Source organism: Coturnix japonica, chromosome 17, assembly GCF_054131305.1.
Source record: "Coturnix japonica strain WE chromosome 17, WE-NBRP24, whole genome shotgun sequence".
Classification (NCBI taxonomy): Eukaryota; Metazoa; Chordata; class Aves; order Galliformes; family Phasianidae; genus Coturnix; species Coturnix japonica.
In genome coordinates, this window is record NC_140679.1 from 1,204,705 (window position 1) to 1,222,294 (window position 17,590).

The following is a 17,590-nucleotide window of genomic DNA, read 5'->3' on the forward strand; positions in this document are numbered from 1 at the left end:
TAGAGTTTAACCCCATAGAGACCAGCCCCATAGAACACAGACCCCATAGAACCTGGCCCCATAGAGTCTGATCCTATAGAACCCAGCCCCATAGAGTCTGACCCCATAGAGACCAGCCCCATAGAAAGCAGACATGGCGGAACACAAAGGGACTGAGGGGATGGGGACACTGTTACGGGTCACCCCATAGAATAGAACCCCATAGAGAACAGACCCCATAGAGACCAGCCCCATAGAGAACAGACCTCATTGATCCCAGCCCCATAGAATTTAACCACATAGAGCCCTGGTCCCATAGAGCTTGGACCCTATAGAGCACAGCCCTATAGAGCACAGCCCCATAGAACACAGACCCCATAGAGCACAGACCCCATAGAGAACAGACCCATAGAGACCAGCCCCATAGAGTCTGATCCTATAGAACCCAGTCTGACCCCATAGAGACCAGCCCCATAGAGACCAGACCCCATAGAACCCAGTCTGACCCCATAGAGACCAGCCCCATAGAGAGCAGACATGGCGGAACTAAAGGGACTGACGGGATGGGGACACTGTTAGGGGTCACCCCATAGAGAACTGACCCCATAGAGAACTGACCCCATAGAGCACAGCCCCATAGAGACCAGACCCCATAGAACCTGGCCCCATAGAGACCAGACATGGCGGAACACAACGGGACTGAGGGGATGGGGACACTGTTAGGGGTGACCCCATAGAGAACTGACCCCATATATCCCATATATCCCCTATATCTCCTATATGACCCCATATATCCCCTATATGATCCCATATATCCCCTATATGACCCCATATATCCCTTATATCCAATATATCTCCTATATGACCCCATATATCCCCTATATGACCCCATATATCCCCCATATACCCCCTATATGACCCCATATATCCCCTATATGACCCCATATATCCCCCATATACCCCCTATATGACCCCATATACCCCCTATATGACCCCATATATCCCCTATATGACCCCATATATCCCCCATATACCCCCTATATGACCCCATGTATCCCCTATATGACCCCATATATCCCCCATATACCCCCTATATGACCCCATGTATCCCCTATATCCCATATACCCCCTATATCCCATATATCCCCTATACGACCCCATATATCCCCTATATCCCATATATCTCCTATATGACCCCATATATCCCCCATATATCCCCTATATGACCCCATATATCACCTATATGACCCCATATATTCCCTATATCCCATACATCCCCTATATGACCCCATATATCCCCTATATCCCATATATCCCCTATATCCCCCCATATGAACCCATATAACCCCATATATCCTCCATAAACCCCCGTATATCCCCTATATGACCCCATATATCCCCCATATATCCCCTATATGACCCCATATATCACCTATATGACCCCATATATTCCCTATATCCCATATATCTCCTATGACTCCATATATCCCCTATATGACCCCATATATCACCTATATGACCCCATATATCCCCTATACCCCATATATCCCCTATATGACCCCATATATCCCCTATATCCCCCCATGGCCCCTATCTCCCCCCATATGACCCCCTATATCCCCCATATAACCCCATATCTCCCCCATATGGCCCCATATATCCCCCATATTCCCCCATATCCCCCCATTAACCCCCCATATAACCCCATATATCCCCCACAGCCCCCACAGACCCCATACCCACCCATATCCCCCCCATATCCCCGTATCTCAACCCATATCCCCCCATATACCCCCTATATGACCCCATATCCCCCCATATATCCCCATACAACCCCATATATTCCCCTATCTCCCCCCATATCCCCCCCATATATCCCCCATATGACCCCATATATTCCCATATCCCCCCGTATATCCCCCATATCCCCATATATCCCCATAAATCCCCCATATGACCCCATATCCCCCCAGATCCCGCCCCATATGACCCCATATATCCCCCATATGGCCCTATATGACCCCATATATCCCCTATATATCCCATATATTCCCTATAACCCAGATATCCCCTATATATCCCATATATTCCCTATAACCCATATATCCCCCATATATCCCATATAACCCCCCATAACCCCCATATATCCCCCACATCCCCCTCATATCCCCATATATCACCCATATATCCCATATATCCCCAATATGACCCCATATATCCCATATCTCACCCCATATCCCCCCATATCTGACCCATATGACTCCATATAACCCCATATCCCCACATATAACCCCATATAAGCCTATATAACCCCATATATCCCCATATATCTCCCATATCTCCCCATAGACCCCATATATCCCCCATATCCCCCCATATATCCCATATAACCCCATATATCCCCCATATAACCCTATATGACCCCATATCCCCCCGTATATCCCCCATATAACCCTATATAACCCCATATATCCCCCATATAACACTATATAACCCCATATATCCCATATATCCCATATAACCCCCATATAACCCCCTATAACCCCATATATCTCATATATCCCCCATATAACCCTATATAACCCCATATATCCCATATATCCCCCATATAACCCCCTATAACCCCATATATCCCATATATAACCCCAAATATCCCATATATAACCCCATATATCCCCCATATATCCCCATATAAACCCATGTCCCCCATATCCCCCCATAATCACCCCATATCCCCCATATGACCCTATATCCCCTATATAACCCCATATATCCCCCATATGACCCCATATCCCCCATTAACCCCTCATGTCCCCCCATAGACCCCCATATATCCCCTATAAAACCCCATATATCCCCTATATCCCCCCATAACCACCCCATATATCCCCTATATCCCCGATATCCCCCCATATCTCACTCCATAGCCCCCATATCCCCCCATAACCACCCCATATCTCCCCATATGACCCCATATATCCCATATAACCCCATATAACCCTATTTATCCCCTATAGCCGCCCTATATAACCCCATAACCACCCCATATACCCTCATATCCTCCCATATAACCCCATATCCCCCCATATAACCCCATATCCCCCTATATAACCCCATAAATCCCCCATATAACACCATAACCACCCCTATAACCCCATATACCCCCTATATCCCCCCATATCCACCTATAACCACCCCATAACCACCTCATATCCCCCCATATGGCCCTATATGATCCCATATAACCCCATATTACCCATATAACCCCATATCCCCCCATATAACCCATATAACCCCATGTATCCCCTATATAACCCCATATATCCCCTATATCCCCCCATATGACCCCATAAACACCCCATATATCCCCCATATCCCCACATATAACCCCATATATCCCCTATATGGCCCCATATAACCCCATATCCCCCCATATAACCCCATATAACCCCATATAACCCCATATCCCCCCATATAACCCCATATAACCCCATATCCCCCCATATAACCCCATATAACCCCTATATCCCCTATATTCCCCCTATATCCCCATAACCACCCCATACCCCCCATATCCACCCCATATCCCCCATATAACCCCATAAATCCCCTATATATCCCCTATATACCCTCTATATCCCCCATATAACCCCATATCTCCCCATATAACCCCATATCCCCCCATATATCCCATATAACCCCATATATCCCATATATAACCCCATATCCCTCCATACATCCCCCATATAACCCATATAACCCCATATATCCCCTATATGACCCCATATATCCCATATCCCCCCATATATCCCATAAACACCCCATATCCCCCCATACATCCCCCATATGGCCCTATATAACCCCATATAACCCTATATATCCCCCATATCCCCCCATAACCACCCCATATCCTCCTATATGGCCCTATATGATCCCATATAACCCCATATAATCCCCATATCCCCCCCATATGGCCCTATATCCCCCCATAACCACCCCATATACCACATATAACCCCATATCCCCCCATAACCACCCCATATCCCCCCCATATATCCCATATAACCCCATATCCCCCCATATAACCCCATATAACCCCATATCCCCCCATATAACCCCATATAACCCCATATCCCCCCATATCACCCCATATAACCCCATATCCCCCCATATCCCCCTATATCCCCCCATATAACCCCATATAACCCTATATCCTCCCCATATCCCCCCATATAACCCCATATGACCCCATATAACCCCATATCCCCCCATATAACCCCATATATCCCCTATATGACCCCATATCCCCCCATATATCCCATATAGAAACCCATAACCACCCCATATCCCCCCATTAACCCCCCATACCCCCCATATAACCCCATATCCCCCCATATCTCCCCCATATAACCCCATATCCCCCCATATGACCCCATATCCCCCCATATCTCCCCCATATCCCCCCATATCCCCCCATAACCACCCCATATCCCCCCCATATATCCCATATAACCCCATATAACCCCATATAACCCCATATATCCCATATAACCCCATATAACCCCATATAACCCCATATAACCCCATATATCCCATATAACCCCATATCCCCCCATATAACCCCATATAACCCCATATCCCCCCATAACCACCCCATATCCCCCCATATGACCCCATATCCCCCCCATATCCCCCCATATAACCCCATATCCCCCCATATAACCCCATATCCCCCCATATCCCCCCATATAACCCCATATAACCCCATATACCCCTATATCCTCCCCATATCCCCCCATATAACCCCATATCCCCCCATATATCCCATATAGAAACCCATAACCACCCCATATCCCCCCATTAACCCCCCATATCCCCCCATATCCCCCCATATAACCCATATAACTCCTATATAACCCCATATATCCCATATATCCCATATAACCCCATAGATCCCCTATATATCCCCCATACCCGCCCCCACGCGCTCACGCCGCCGAGCGAAGAGTCGCAAAGAGAGAACGAGGCCGGAAATTGCGTCATCAACGTGCGACGGGGCCCGTCCGAGAAGCTCCGCCCACTTCCGGGTACGGCCAAAATGGGGGGGGATGGGATCGGCCCCATAGAGACACATAGGGACCCCATAGAGATACATAGGGACCCCATAGAGACACATAGGGACCCCATAGAGATACATAGGGACCCCATAGAGATACATAGGGACATATAGGGACACATAGGGACCCATAGGGACATATAGGGACACATAGGGACCCATAGGGACACATAGAGACCCATAGATATTAATAGAGGTTAAGAGAGCGCCCCCTAGAGGCTCGGAGGACTCACTGCAACTCATAGGGATTAATAGGGAACCATTGAGACACATAGGGACCCCATAGAGATACATAGGGACACATAGAGACACATAGGGACCCATAGAGATACATAGGGACCCCATAGAGATACGTTGGGACACATAGGGACATATAGGGACCCCATAGAGATACATAGGGACCCCATAGAGATACATAGGGACATATAGGAACCCCACAGAGATACATAGGGACCCCATAGAGATACATAGGGACCCCATAGAGACATATAGGAACCCCATAGAGATACATAGGGACCCCATAGAGATACATAGGGACCCCATAGAGATACATAGGGACCCCATAGAGACACATAGGGATCCCATAGGGGGACATTGAGACCCATAGGGACACATAGGGACCCCATAGGGGAACATAGGGACCATAGGGACCCCATAGAGACATATAGGGACCCCATAGGGACCCATAGGACCCCATAGAGATACATAGGGACCCCATAGCGGGACATTGAGACCCATAGGGACCCATAGAGACACATAGGGACCCCATAGGGACCCATAGTGATACATAGGGACCCATAGAGACCCCATAGGGACCCATAGGGACACATAGGGACCCATAAAGACCCATAGGGACACATAGAGAGCCATAGATATTAATAGAGGTTAAGAGAGCGCCCCCTAGCGGCTCGGAGGACTCATTGCAACCCATAGGGATTAATAGGGAACCATAGGGACCCATAGGGACCCCATAGAGACCACATAGAGATACATGGGGACACATAGAGACCCCATAGAGACACATAGGGACCATAGGGGGACATAGGGATACATAGGGACCCCATAGAGACCCATAGAGACCCATAAAGACCCATATGGACCCATAGAGACCCATAGATATTAATAGAAGTTAAGAGAGCGCCCCCTAGCGGCTCGGAGGACTCATTGCAACCCATAGGGATTAATAGGGAACCATTGAGACACATAGGGACCCCATAGAGACATATAGGGACATATAGGGACCCCATAGAGACATATAGGGACCCCATAGAGATACATGGGGACACATAGGGACCCATAGAGACCCATAGGGACATATAGGGACCCCATAGGGGGAAATTGAGACCCCATAGGGACCCATAGAGACACATAGGGACCCCATAGGGATACATAGATATTAATAGAGGTTAATAGAGCGCCCCCTAGCGGATCGGAGGACTCATTGCAACACATAGGGATTAATAGGGAACCATAGAGACACATAGGGACCCATAGAGATACATAGGGACATTTAGGGACCCCATAGAGATACATAGGGACCCCATAGGGACACATAGGGACACATAGAGATACATAGGGACATATAGGGACCCCATAGAGATACATTGGGACCCCATAGAGATACATAGGGACATATAGGGACCCCATAGAGATACATAGGGACCCCACAGGGAAACATAGGGACCCCATAGAGACACATAGGGACCTTATAGAGATGCATACGACCCCATAGAGATACATAGGGACATATAGGGACCCCATAGAGACACATAGGGACCCCATAGAGACACATAGGGACACATAGAGACATATAGGGACCCCATAGAGATACATAGGGACACATAGAGACATATAGGGACCCCATAGAGACCCCATAGGGACCCCATAGGGGGACGTAGGGACCATAGAGGGACATAGGGATACATAGGGACCCCATAGAGACCCATAGGGACCCATAGAGACCCATAGGGACCCACAGAGACCCATAGATATTAATAGAGGTTAAGAGAGCGCCCCCTAGCGGCTCGGAGGACTCACTGCAACTCATAGGGATTAATAGGGAACCATTGAGACACATAGGGACCCATAGAGATACATAGGGACCATAGGGGGACATAGGGACCCCATAGAGATACATAGGGACACATAGAGACCCCATAGGGGGACATTGAGACCCCATAGGGACCCCATAGAGACACATAGGGACCCCATAGGGACCCCATAGAGACATATAGGGACCCCATAGAGACACATAGGGACATATAGGGACCCCATAGAGACATATAGGTACATATAGGGACCCCATAGGGACCCCATAGAGGCATATAGGGACCCCATAGAGACATATAGGGACATATAGGGACCCCATAGAGATACATAGGGACATATAGGGACCCCATAGACACACATAGAGACATATAGGGACCCCATAGACACACATAGGGACATATAGGGACCCCATAGGGACATATAGGGACCCCATAGAGACACCCCATAGGGACATATAGGGGGACATTGAGATTCCATAGAGACCCCATAGGGACACATAGGGACCCCATAGGGACCCCATAGGAACCCCATAGGGGGACATAGGGACCATAGGGGGACATAGGGACACATAGGGACCCCATAGAGATACATAGGGACATGTAGGAACCCCATAAAGACCCCATAGAGACCCATAGGGACACATAGGGACCCCATAGAGATACATAGGGACACATAGAGACACATTGAGACTCATAGCCACCCCATAGAGACCTATTGTGACCCCATAGCACCCCATAGTACCCCATAGAGACCCCATAGGGACCAATAGGGATCCATAGAGTCCCATAGCCACACCCTATAGCCCCATAGAGCCCCCTAAGGGATCCCATAGAGACCCCATAGGGACCCATCGGGACCCATAGAGCCCTATAGCCAACCCATAGTGCCCCATAGAGACCCCACTCTACCCCATAGTACCCATAGGGACCAATAGGGACCCATAGAGCCCCATAGCCACCCCATAGAGCCCCATAGAGAACCATAGGGACCCCATAGAGACCAATAGGGACCAATAGAGCCCCATAGCCACCCCATAGAGCCCCATAGAGTCCCATAGGGCCCAATAGGGACACATAGAGCCCCATAGCCAACCCAAAAAGGCCCATAGGGACCCCATAGAGACCCCATAGGGACCAATAGGGACCCATAGCGCCCCAAAGTGCCACATAGTGCCCCATAGTGTCCCCATAGGGACCCATAGCCAACCCATAGGGACCCATAGAGCCCCATAGGCACCCCATAGTGCCCCATAGAGACACCACTCTGCCCCATAGTGACCCTTACACACCCCATAGCACCCTATAACAAATCATAGAGCCCCATAGAGACCCCATAGAGCCCCATAGTACCCCATAGGGACCAATAGGGACCCATAGAGACCCATAGGGACCCCATAGAGACCCATAGAGACACATAGAGACCCCATAGAGACCCATAGGGACCCCATAGGGACCAATAGGGACCCATAGAGACCCCATAGAGACCCATAGGGACGCATAGAGACCCATAGACACCCCATAGTGCCCCATAGCACCCCATAGGGATCCATAGAGAACCCATAGCGACCAACAGGGACCCCATAGAGACCCCATAGGGACCAATAGGGATGAATAAGGACCCATAGAGACCCATAGAGACCCATAGTGCCACATAGGGACTAATAGGGACCCATAGGGACCCCATAGAGACCACATAGGGACCCATAGAGCCCCATAAGGGCAGATAGAGCCCCATAGAGCCCCATAGAGCCCCATAGAGCCCCATAGGGACACATAGAGACCCCATAGAGCCCCATAGAGCCCCATAGAGCCCCATAGAGACCCCATAGGGACGAATAGGGACCCATAGAGACTCCATAGAGACCCATAGGGACCCATAGAGACCCATAGAGACCCATAGGGACCCATAGAGACCCATAGAGACCCCATAGGGACGAATAGGGACCCATAGAGACCCATAGAGACCCATAGACACCCCATAGTGCCCCATAAAGCCCCATAGGGACCAATAAGGACCCTTAGAGACCCCATAGGGACCCATAAAGACAAATGGAGCCCCATAGAGCCCCATAGAGCCCCATAGGGACACATAGAGACCCCATAGAGCCCCATAGAGCCCCATAGAGCCCCATAGAGCCCCATAGAGACACCATAGAGCCCCATAGAGCCCCATAGGGACCCATAGAGACCCCATAGGTCATAACTTCCGGTTTCTCCACAATTTCCTCTTTAATCACAACCACTTCCGGTCCCTCTCCCCCAACTTCCTGTTTCATGACCACATCCGATTCTTCTCCCCCACTTCCGGTCCCTCCCCCACTTCCGCACTGTCCGATGTCGTCACTTCCTGTTTTCCCACAACGACATCCGGTCACACCCCCACTTCCGGTCTCCCCCAACTTCCGGTTTCTCCCCCACTTCCGGATTCTCCTCCACAGGGGCCACTTCCGGGTTCATTACGTCACTTCCTGTTCCTACGTCACGTGACACAGGGCTCTGTGCGCCCCTATGGCGGCTCCCGCCGCCGCCGCGATCCCGATGGAGTCGGACAAAGCGGAAACGGAAATGGACACAGACCGGAAATGGGGCGGGGCCTAAACCGGAAAGGGGAGGGGACGAAACTTGATTGACAGATAGAGACACCATAGGGACCCATAGGGACCCATAGAGACACATAGGGACCCATTGAGACCCATAGAGACCCCATAGAGACCCATAGGGACCCATAGAGACCCATAGAGACCCATAGAGACCCCATAGAGACCCATAGAGACCCATAGGGACCCATAGAGACCCATAGGGACCCATAGGGACCCCATAGGGACCCATTGAGACCCATAGAGACCCATAGGGACCCATAGGGACCCCATAGGGACCCATAGAGACCCATAGAGACCCATAGGGACGCATAGGGACACATAGAGACCCATAGAAACCCATAGAGGCCCATAGGGACCCATAGAGACCCATAGGGACCCAAAGAGACCCATAGGGACCCATAGCGACACATAGAGACCCATAGAGACCCCATAGAGACCCATAGAGACCCATAGAGACCTACAGAGACCCACAGAGACACAAAGATCCCCATAGTGACCCACAGAGACCCCATAGAACCCCATATCACCCCATAGGGACCCCATAGGGACCCACAACAGCCCCATAGAGACCCATAGAGACCCCATATCACCCCATAACCACCCCATAGCGACCCATAGACCCATAGCGACCCATAGAGCCCCATATCCCCCCATATGACCCCATAACCACCCCATGTGACACCATAACCCCCCATAACCAGCCCATATTCCCCAATATTCCCCCATAACCACCACATAGAGACCGATAGCGACCCATAGCGAACCCATATCCCCCCATATCCCCCAATATGACCCCATATCCCCCCATAGACCCCATATCCCCCCATATCACCACATATCCCCCCATATCACCCCATATTGCCCCACATTCCACACCATATCACCCCATAGAGCCCCATAGCACCCCATATTACCCCATAGAACCTCATATCACCCCACAGAGCCCCAGAGGGACCCATAGACCCCATATAACCCCATATCACCCCGTATCCCCCCATATCACCCCATATCACCCCATATCACCCCATATTGCCCCACATCCCACCCCATAGCAACCCATAGAGCCCCATAGACCCCATATCCCCCCATATCACCCCATATCACCCCATAGCGCCCCATAGAGACCCCATATCACCCCATAGAGCCCCATATCACCCCACAGAGCCCCATAGAGACCCCATATCACACCATAGAGACCCCATAGAGCCCCATAGGGACCCATTGAGACCCACAGAGACCCATAGGGACCCATAGCCCCACATAGAGCCCCATAAAGACCCATAGAGACCCCATAGCAACGCATAGAGCCCCACAGAGCCCCATAGGGACCCATAGAGACCCATATTGCCCCACAGAGCCCCATAGGGACACATAGAGACCCAGAGCAAACTATAGACCCCATAGATACCCCATAGAGACCCACAGAGCCCCATATTGCCCCACATCCCACCCCATAGCGACCCATAGACCCCATAGAGACCCATAACGACCCACAGAGTCCTATAGTTACCCCATAGACACCCATAGAGACCCATAGAGACCCATAGAGCCTCATAGAGAACCATAGTGACCCCATAGAGACCAATAGCAACCCATAGATCCACATAGAGACCCATAGTGACCCCATAGACACCCATAGAGACCCATAGAGACCCATATCACCCCATAGACCCCATATCCCCCCATATCCCCCCTATATCCTCACCTCCTCATTGATGTTGCTGTAGGCATTTGCATAAGCTCCGCCCCCGACGGTCCCCTCCAATAGGACGAGAGCGAGGGCGGGGCCAAAGGACGGCAGCCAATCAGAAGCCACGGCCCACAGCAGCGTCGCCGCTATCAGACCCTATGGGGGGCAGAGATATGGGGTGGATATGGGGGATCTATGGGTCCCTATGGGGAGATATGGGGATCTATGGGGAGATATGGGGGATCTATGGGGAGATATGGGGAGATATGGGGGATCTATGGGGAGATATGGGGAGATATGGGGGATCTATGGGGAGATATGGGGTGGATATGGGGGATCTATGGGGATCTATGGGGAGATATGGGGGATCTATGGGGAGATATGGGGAGATATGGGGATCTATGGGGAGATATGGGAGATATGGGGGATCTATGGGGAGATATGGGGAGATATGGGGATCTATGGGGAGATATGGGAGATATGGGGATCTATGGGGAGATATGGGGAGATATGGGGGATCTATGGGGAGATATGGGGAGATATGGGGATCTATGGGGAGATATGGGGAGATATGGGGGATCTATGGGGAGATATGCGGGATATATGGGGAGATATGGGGAGATATGGGGTGGATATGGGGGATCTATGGGGATCTATGGGGGGAGATATGGGGAGATAGGGGGAGATATGGGGGAGATATGGGGAGATATGGAGAGATATGGGGGATCTATGGGGAGATATGGGGAGATATGGGGATCTATGGGGAGATATGGGGTTTCTATGGGGAGATATGGGGAGATATGGGGAGATATGGGGGTTATGGGGAGATATGGGGAGATATGGGGAGATATGGGGAGATATGGGGGATCTATGGGGAGATATGGGGAGATATGGGGAGATATGGGGATCTATGGGTATATATGGGTATATATGGGGAGATATGGGGATCTATGGGGAGATATGGGGAGATATGGGGATCTATGGGGAGATATGGGGAGATATGGGGGATCTATGGGGAGATATGGGGAGATATGGGGGATCTATGGGGAGATATGGGGAGATATGGGGAGATATGGGGATCTATGGGGAGATATGGGGGATCTATGGGGAGATATGGGGAGATATGGGGGATCTATGGGGAGATATGGGGAGATATGGGGAGATATGGGGATCTATGGGGAGATATGGGGGAGATATGGGGATCTATGGGGAGATATGGAGATCTATGGGGAGATATGGGGGATCTATGGGGAGATATGGGGGTTATGGGGAGATATGGGGAGATATGGGGCAGATATGGGGAGATATGGGAAGATATGGGGAAATATTGGGTTTCTATGGGGAGATATGGGTAGATATGGGTATATATGGATATATATGGGGAGATATGGGGTTTCTATGGGGAGATATGGGGGATCTATGGGGTCTCTATGGGGGATCTATGGGGAAATATGGGGAGATATTGGGGATCTATGGGGAGATATGGGGATCTATGGGGAGATATGGGGGATCTATGGGGAGATATGGGGAGATATGGGGATCTATGGGGAGATATGGGGGATCTATGGGGACATATGGGGAGATATGGGGGAGATATGGGGAGATATGGGGATCTATGGGGAGATATGGGGAGATATGGGGAGATATGGGGAGATATGGGGATGTATGGGGAGATATGGGGAGATATGGGGAGATATGGGGAGATATGGGGGGATATGGGGGGATATGGGGATCTATGGGGAGATATGGGGAGATAGGGGGAGATATGGGGGAGATATGGGGGAGATATGGGGATCTATGGGGAGATATGGGGAGATATGGGGGATCTATGGGGCTGTTGAGAATCTATGGGGGATCTATGGGGAGATATGGGGAGATATGGGGGATCTATGGGGAGATATGGGGGATCTATGGGGATCTATGGGGAGATATGGGGAGATATGGGGGATCTATGGGGAGATATGGGGAGATATGGGGGATCTATGGGGAGATATGGGGAGATATGGGGGATCTATGGGGAGATATGGGGAGATATGGGGAAATATGGGGAAATATGGGGAGATATGGGGGATCTATGGGGAGATATGGGGAGATATGGGGGATCTATGGGGAGATATGGGGAGATATGGGGAAATATGGGGAAATATGGGGAGATATGGGGCAGATATGGAGCAACTCTCTAAGGGGTCCCTATGTATCTCAATGGAACTCACTGGATCTCAATGGAACCCTATGGGGTCTCTATGGGGTTTCTATGGGGTCTCTATGGGGCAGCTATGGGGTCTGTATGGGGTTTCTATGGGGTCGCTATGGGTCTCAATGGATCTCAATGGAACTCAATGGATTTCAATGGAACCCTATAGGGTCTCTATGGGGTCTCTATGGGGAAGCTATGGGGTTTCTATGGGGTCTCTATGGGGCAGCTATGGGATCACTATGGGGTTTCTATGGGGCAGCTATGGGGTCTCTATGGGGTCTCTATGGGGTCTCTATGGGGTCTCTATGGGGTCTCTATGGGGCAGCTATGAGGTCTCTATGGGGTTTCTATGGGGCAGTTATGGGGTCCGTATGGGGTCTCTATGAGGTCTCTATGTGGTCCCTATGTGGTCTCTATGTGGTCTCTATGGGGCAGCTATGGGGTCTCTATAGGGCAGCTATGGGGTTTCTATGGGGTCTCTATGGGGTCTCTATGGGGTTTATATGGGGTCTCTCTGGGGTCTCTATAGGGCAGCTATTGGGCAGCTATGGGGTCCCTATGGGTCTCTATGGGTCCCTATGGGTCCCTATGGGTCTCTATGGGTCTCTATGGGTCCCTATGGGTCTCTATGGGTCCCTATGGGTCTCTATGGGGCTCTATGGGTCTCTATGGGGCTCTATGGGTCTCTATGGATCTCTATGGATCTCTATGGGTTCCTATGGGTCTCTATGGGTCTCTATGGGTCCCTATGGGGCTCTATGGGGCTCTATGGGGTCTCTATGGGTCTCTATGGATCTCTATGTGTCTCTATGGGTCTCTATGTGTCCCTGTGGTTCCCTATGGGGTCTCTATGGGTCTCTATGTGTCCCTATGGGTCTCTATGGGTCTCTATGGGTCTCTATGGGTCTCTATGGGGCTCTATGGGTCTCTATGGATCTCTATGGGTCTCTATGTGTCCCTATGGGTCTCTATGGGTCTCTATGGGTCTCTATGGGGTCTCTATGGGTCTCTATGGGTCTCTATGGGTCTCTATGGGTCGCTATGGGGTCTCTATGGGTCTCTATGGGTCCCTATGGGTCTCTATGGGTCTCTATGGTTCCCTATGGGTCTCTATGGGTCTCTATGGGTCTCTATGGGTCTCTATGGTTCCCTATGGGTCTCTATGGTTCCCTATGGGTCTCTATGGGTCTCTATGGGTCTCTATGGGTCTCTATGGGTCTCTATGGGTCTCTATGGGGCTCTATGGGTCTCTATGGGTCTCTATGGGGTCTCTATGGGTCCCTATGGGTCCCTATGGGTCTCTATGGGTCCCTATGGGTCTCTATGGGTCTCTATGGGTCTCCATGGGGTCTCTATGGGGTCTCTATGGGTCCCTATGGGTCTCTATGGGTTCCTATGGGTCTCTATGTGTCTCTATGGGTCTCTATGTGTCCCTATGGGTCTCTATGGGTCTCTATGGGGTCTCTATGGGTCCCTATGGGTCTCTATGGGTCTCTATGTGGTCTCTATGGGTCTCTATGGGGTCTCTATGGGGTCTCTATGGGTCTCTATGGGTCTCTATGGGTCCCTATGGGTCCCTATGGGTCTCTATGGGGCTGACCTGTATCAGTGCCAGGATCCAGACGTGTCGGAAGCGGCAGCAGCGCAACGAGGAACGAGACACGAACACGGAGCTTTGGTAGCACAGCTGGAACCTGGGGGGCAGCCCCATAGACACATATAGGGGGACATAGGGACACATAGTGACCCCATAGAGACCCCATAGAGACCCATAGGGGGACATAGGGACAGATAGAAAGACATAGGGACCCCATAGAGACATATAGGGGGCATAGGGACACATAGGGACCCCATAGGGACACATAGGGACACATAGGGGGATATAGGGACCCCATAGAATCCCATATAGTCCCCATAGAGAGACACAGGGGGACATAGGGACCCATAGAGACCCATAGGAACCCCATAGAGACCCATAGAGACCCATAGAAACCCCATAGAGACCCATAGGGACCCATAGAGACACATAGAGACCCCATAGAGACCCATAGAGCCCTATAAAGACCCATAGAGACCCATAAGACCCCATAGAGACCCACAGAGACCCATAGCAACCCATAGCGACCCATAGCAACCCCATAGAGACCCCATAGAGACCCATAGGGACCCAAAGAGACCCCATAGAGACCCATAGAGACACAAAGAGACCCCATAGAGACCCATAGGACCCCATAGCGACCCATAGAGACTCATAGAAACCCAAAGTGACCCCATAGAGACCCATAGGGACCCATAGAATCCCATAGAGACCCATAGAGACCCATAGAGACCCATAGGGACCCATAGGGACACACAGAGACCCATAGAAACCCATAGGGAACCATAGAGACCCATAGCGACCCATAGAGACCCCATAGAGACACATAGAGACCCATAGAGACCCAAAGAGACCCCATAGAGACCCATAGAGACCCATAGGGACCCATAGAGACCCATAATGATCCATAGAGACCCACAGGAACCCATAGAAACCCATAGAGAGAGACCCATAGGGACCCCATAGAGACCCCATAGCGACCCATAGAGACCCATAGAAACCCAAAGTGACCCCATAGAGACCCATAGGGACCCATAGTGACCCATAGAGACCCATAGAGACCCATAGGGACACACAGAGACACATAGAGACCCATAGAGACCCCATAGAGACCCATAGAGACCCATAGAGACCCATAGGGACCCATAGGGACACCATAGAAACCCCATAGAGACCCATAGGGACACATAGAGACCCATAGAAACCCAAAGTGACCCCATAGAGACCCATTGGGACCCATAGGGACACATAGAATCCCATAGAGACCCATAGCAATCCCACACAGACCCATAGAGACCCACAGGGACCCAAAGAGACCCCATAGAGACCCATAGAGACACATAGGGACCCATAGGGACCCATAGGGACACATAGAGACCCCATAGGGACACATAGAGACCCATAGAAACCCATAGGGAACCATAGAGACCCATAGGGACCCATAGGGACCCATAGAGACCCATAGAGTCCCATAGGGACCCATAATGACCCACAGGAACCCACAGAAACCCATAGGGACCAATAGAGCCCTATAAAGACCCAAAGAGACCCACAGCGGCCCCATAGAGACCCATAGGGACCCATAGAGACCCACAGGAACCCATAGAAACCCATAGAGACCCATAGAGACCCATAGGGACCCATATAGACCCACAGAGACCCCATAGAGACACATAGGGGGACATAGGGACACATAGGGACACATAGAGACACATACGGACCCATTGGGACCCATAGGGACCCCATAGAGACCCATAGAGACCCCATAGGGACCCATAGAGACCCCATAGAGACCCACAGGGACCCATAGAGCCCTATAAAGACCCATAGAGACCCACAGAGACCCCATAGAGACCCACAGAGACCCATAGCGACCCATAGGGACCCATAGAGACCCATAGCGACCCATAGCAACCCATAGAGACACATAGAGACCCATAGAGACCCATAGAGACCCCATAGAGACCCCATAGAGACCCATAGAGACCCATAGAGACCCATAGCGACCCCATAGAGACCCATAGAGACCCATAGAGACCCATAGCAACCCATAGAGACACATAGAGACCCATAGAGACCCAAAGAGACCCCATAGAGACCCATAGGAACCCCATAGAGACCCATAGAGACCCATAGGGACCCATAGAGACCCCATAGAGACCCATAGGGACACATAGGGACCCATAGGGACCCATAGGGACTCATAGAAACCCATAGAGACCCATAGGGACCCATAGAGACCCAAAATGACCCATAGAGACCCATAGAGACCCACAGGAACCCATAGAAACCCATAGAGACCCCACAGAGACCCATAGAGAGAGACTCATAGGGACCCATAGGGACCCCATAGAAACCCCATA

The 17,590-nt window shown here is 50.9% G+C and overlaps 2 protein-coding genes across 13 annotated transcripts in view; both read right to left on the reverse strand.

Moving 5' to 3' along the window:
- Positions 1 to 5,056, reverse strand: part of LOC107307490 (eukaryotic translation initiation factor 3 subunit C-like) — a 186,435-nt gene extending 181,379 nt beyond the window's left edge. For 2 of the 4 annotated variants that reach the window (XM_085518250.1, XM_085518249.1), the window contains exon 1: positions 4,954 to 5,002. The gene's annotated coding sequence lies outside the window, so the exon portion shown is untranslated. Of the gene's footprint in view, positions 1 to 4,953 lie in introns of all 4 variants that reach the window. The other 2 variants (XM_085518252.1, XM_085518251.1) reach the window with 2 other exon arrangements.
- Positions 5,057 to 9,347: 4,291 nt separating this feature from the next.
- The window catches only part of CLN3 (CLN3 lysosomal/endosomal transmembrane protein, battenin), a 39,953-nt gene continuing 31,710 nt past the window's right edge, over positions 9,348 to 17,590 (reverse strand). For 6 of the 9 annotated variants that reach the window (XR_014935229.1, XR_014935231.1, XR_014935230.1 and 3 more), the window contains 2 exons: positions 11,449 to 11,589; positions 9,348 to 9,737 (listed from right to left, as the gene is read on the reverse strand). Coding sequence is in view for 6 of the 9 variants with exons in the window: in XM_085518270.1 (XP_085374396.1) it covers positions 9,618 to 9,737; positions 11,449 to 11,589 (261 nt within the window). In the remaining 3 variants the exon portion in view is untranslated. Of the gene's footprint in view, positions 9,738 to 11,448; positions 11,590 to 15,230; positions 15,325 to 17,590 lie in introns of all 9 variants that reach the window. The other 3 variants (XM_085518267.1, XM_085518269.1, XM_085518268.1) reach the window with 1 other exon arrangement.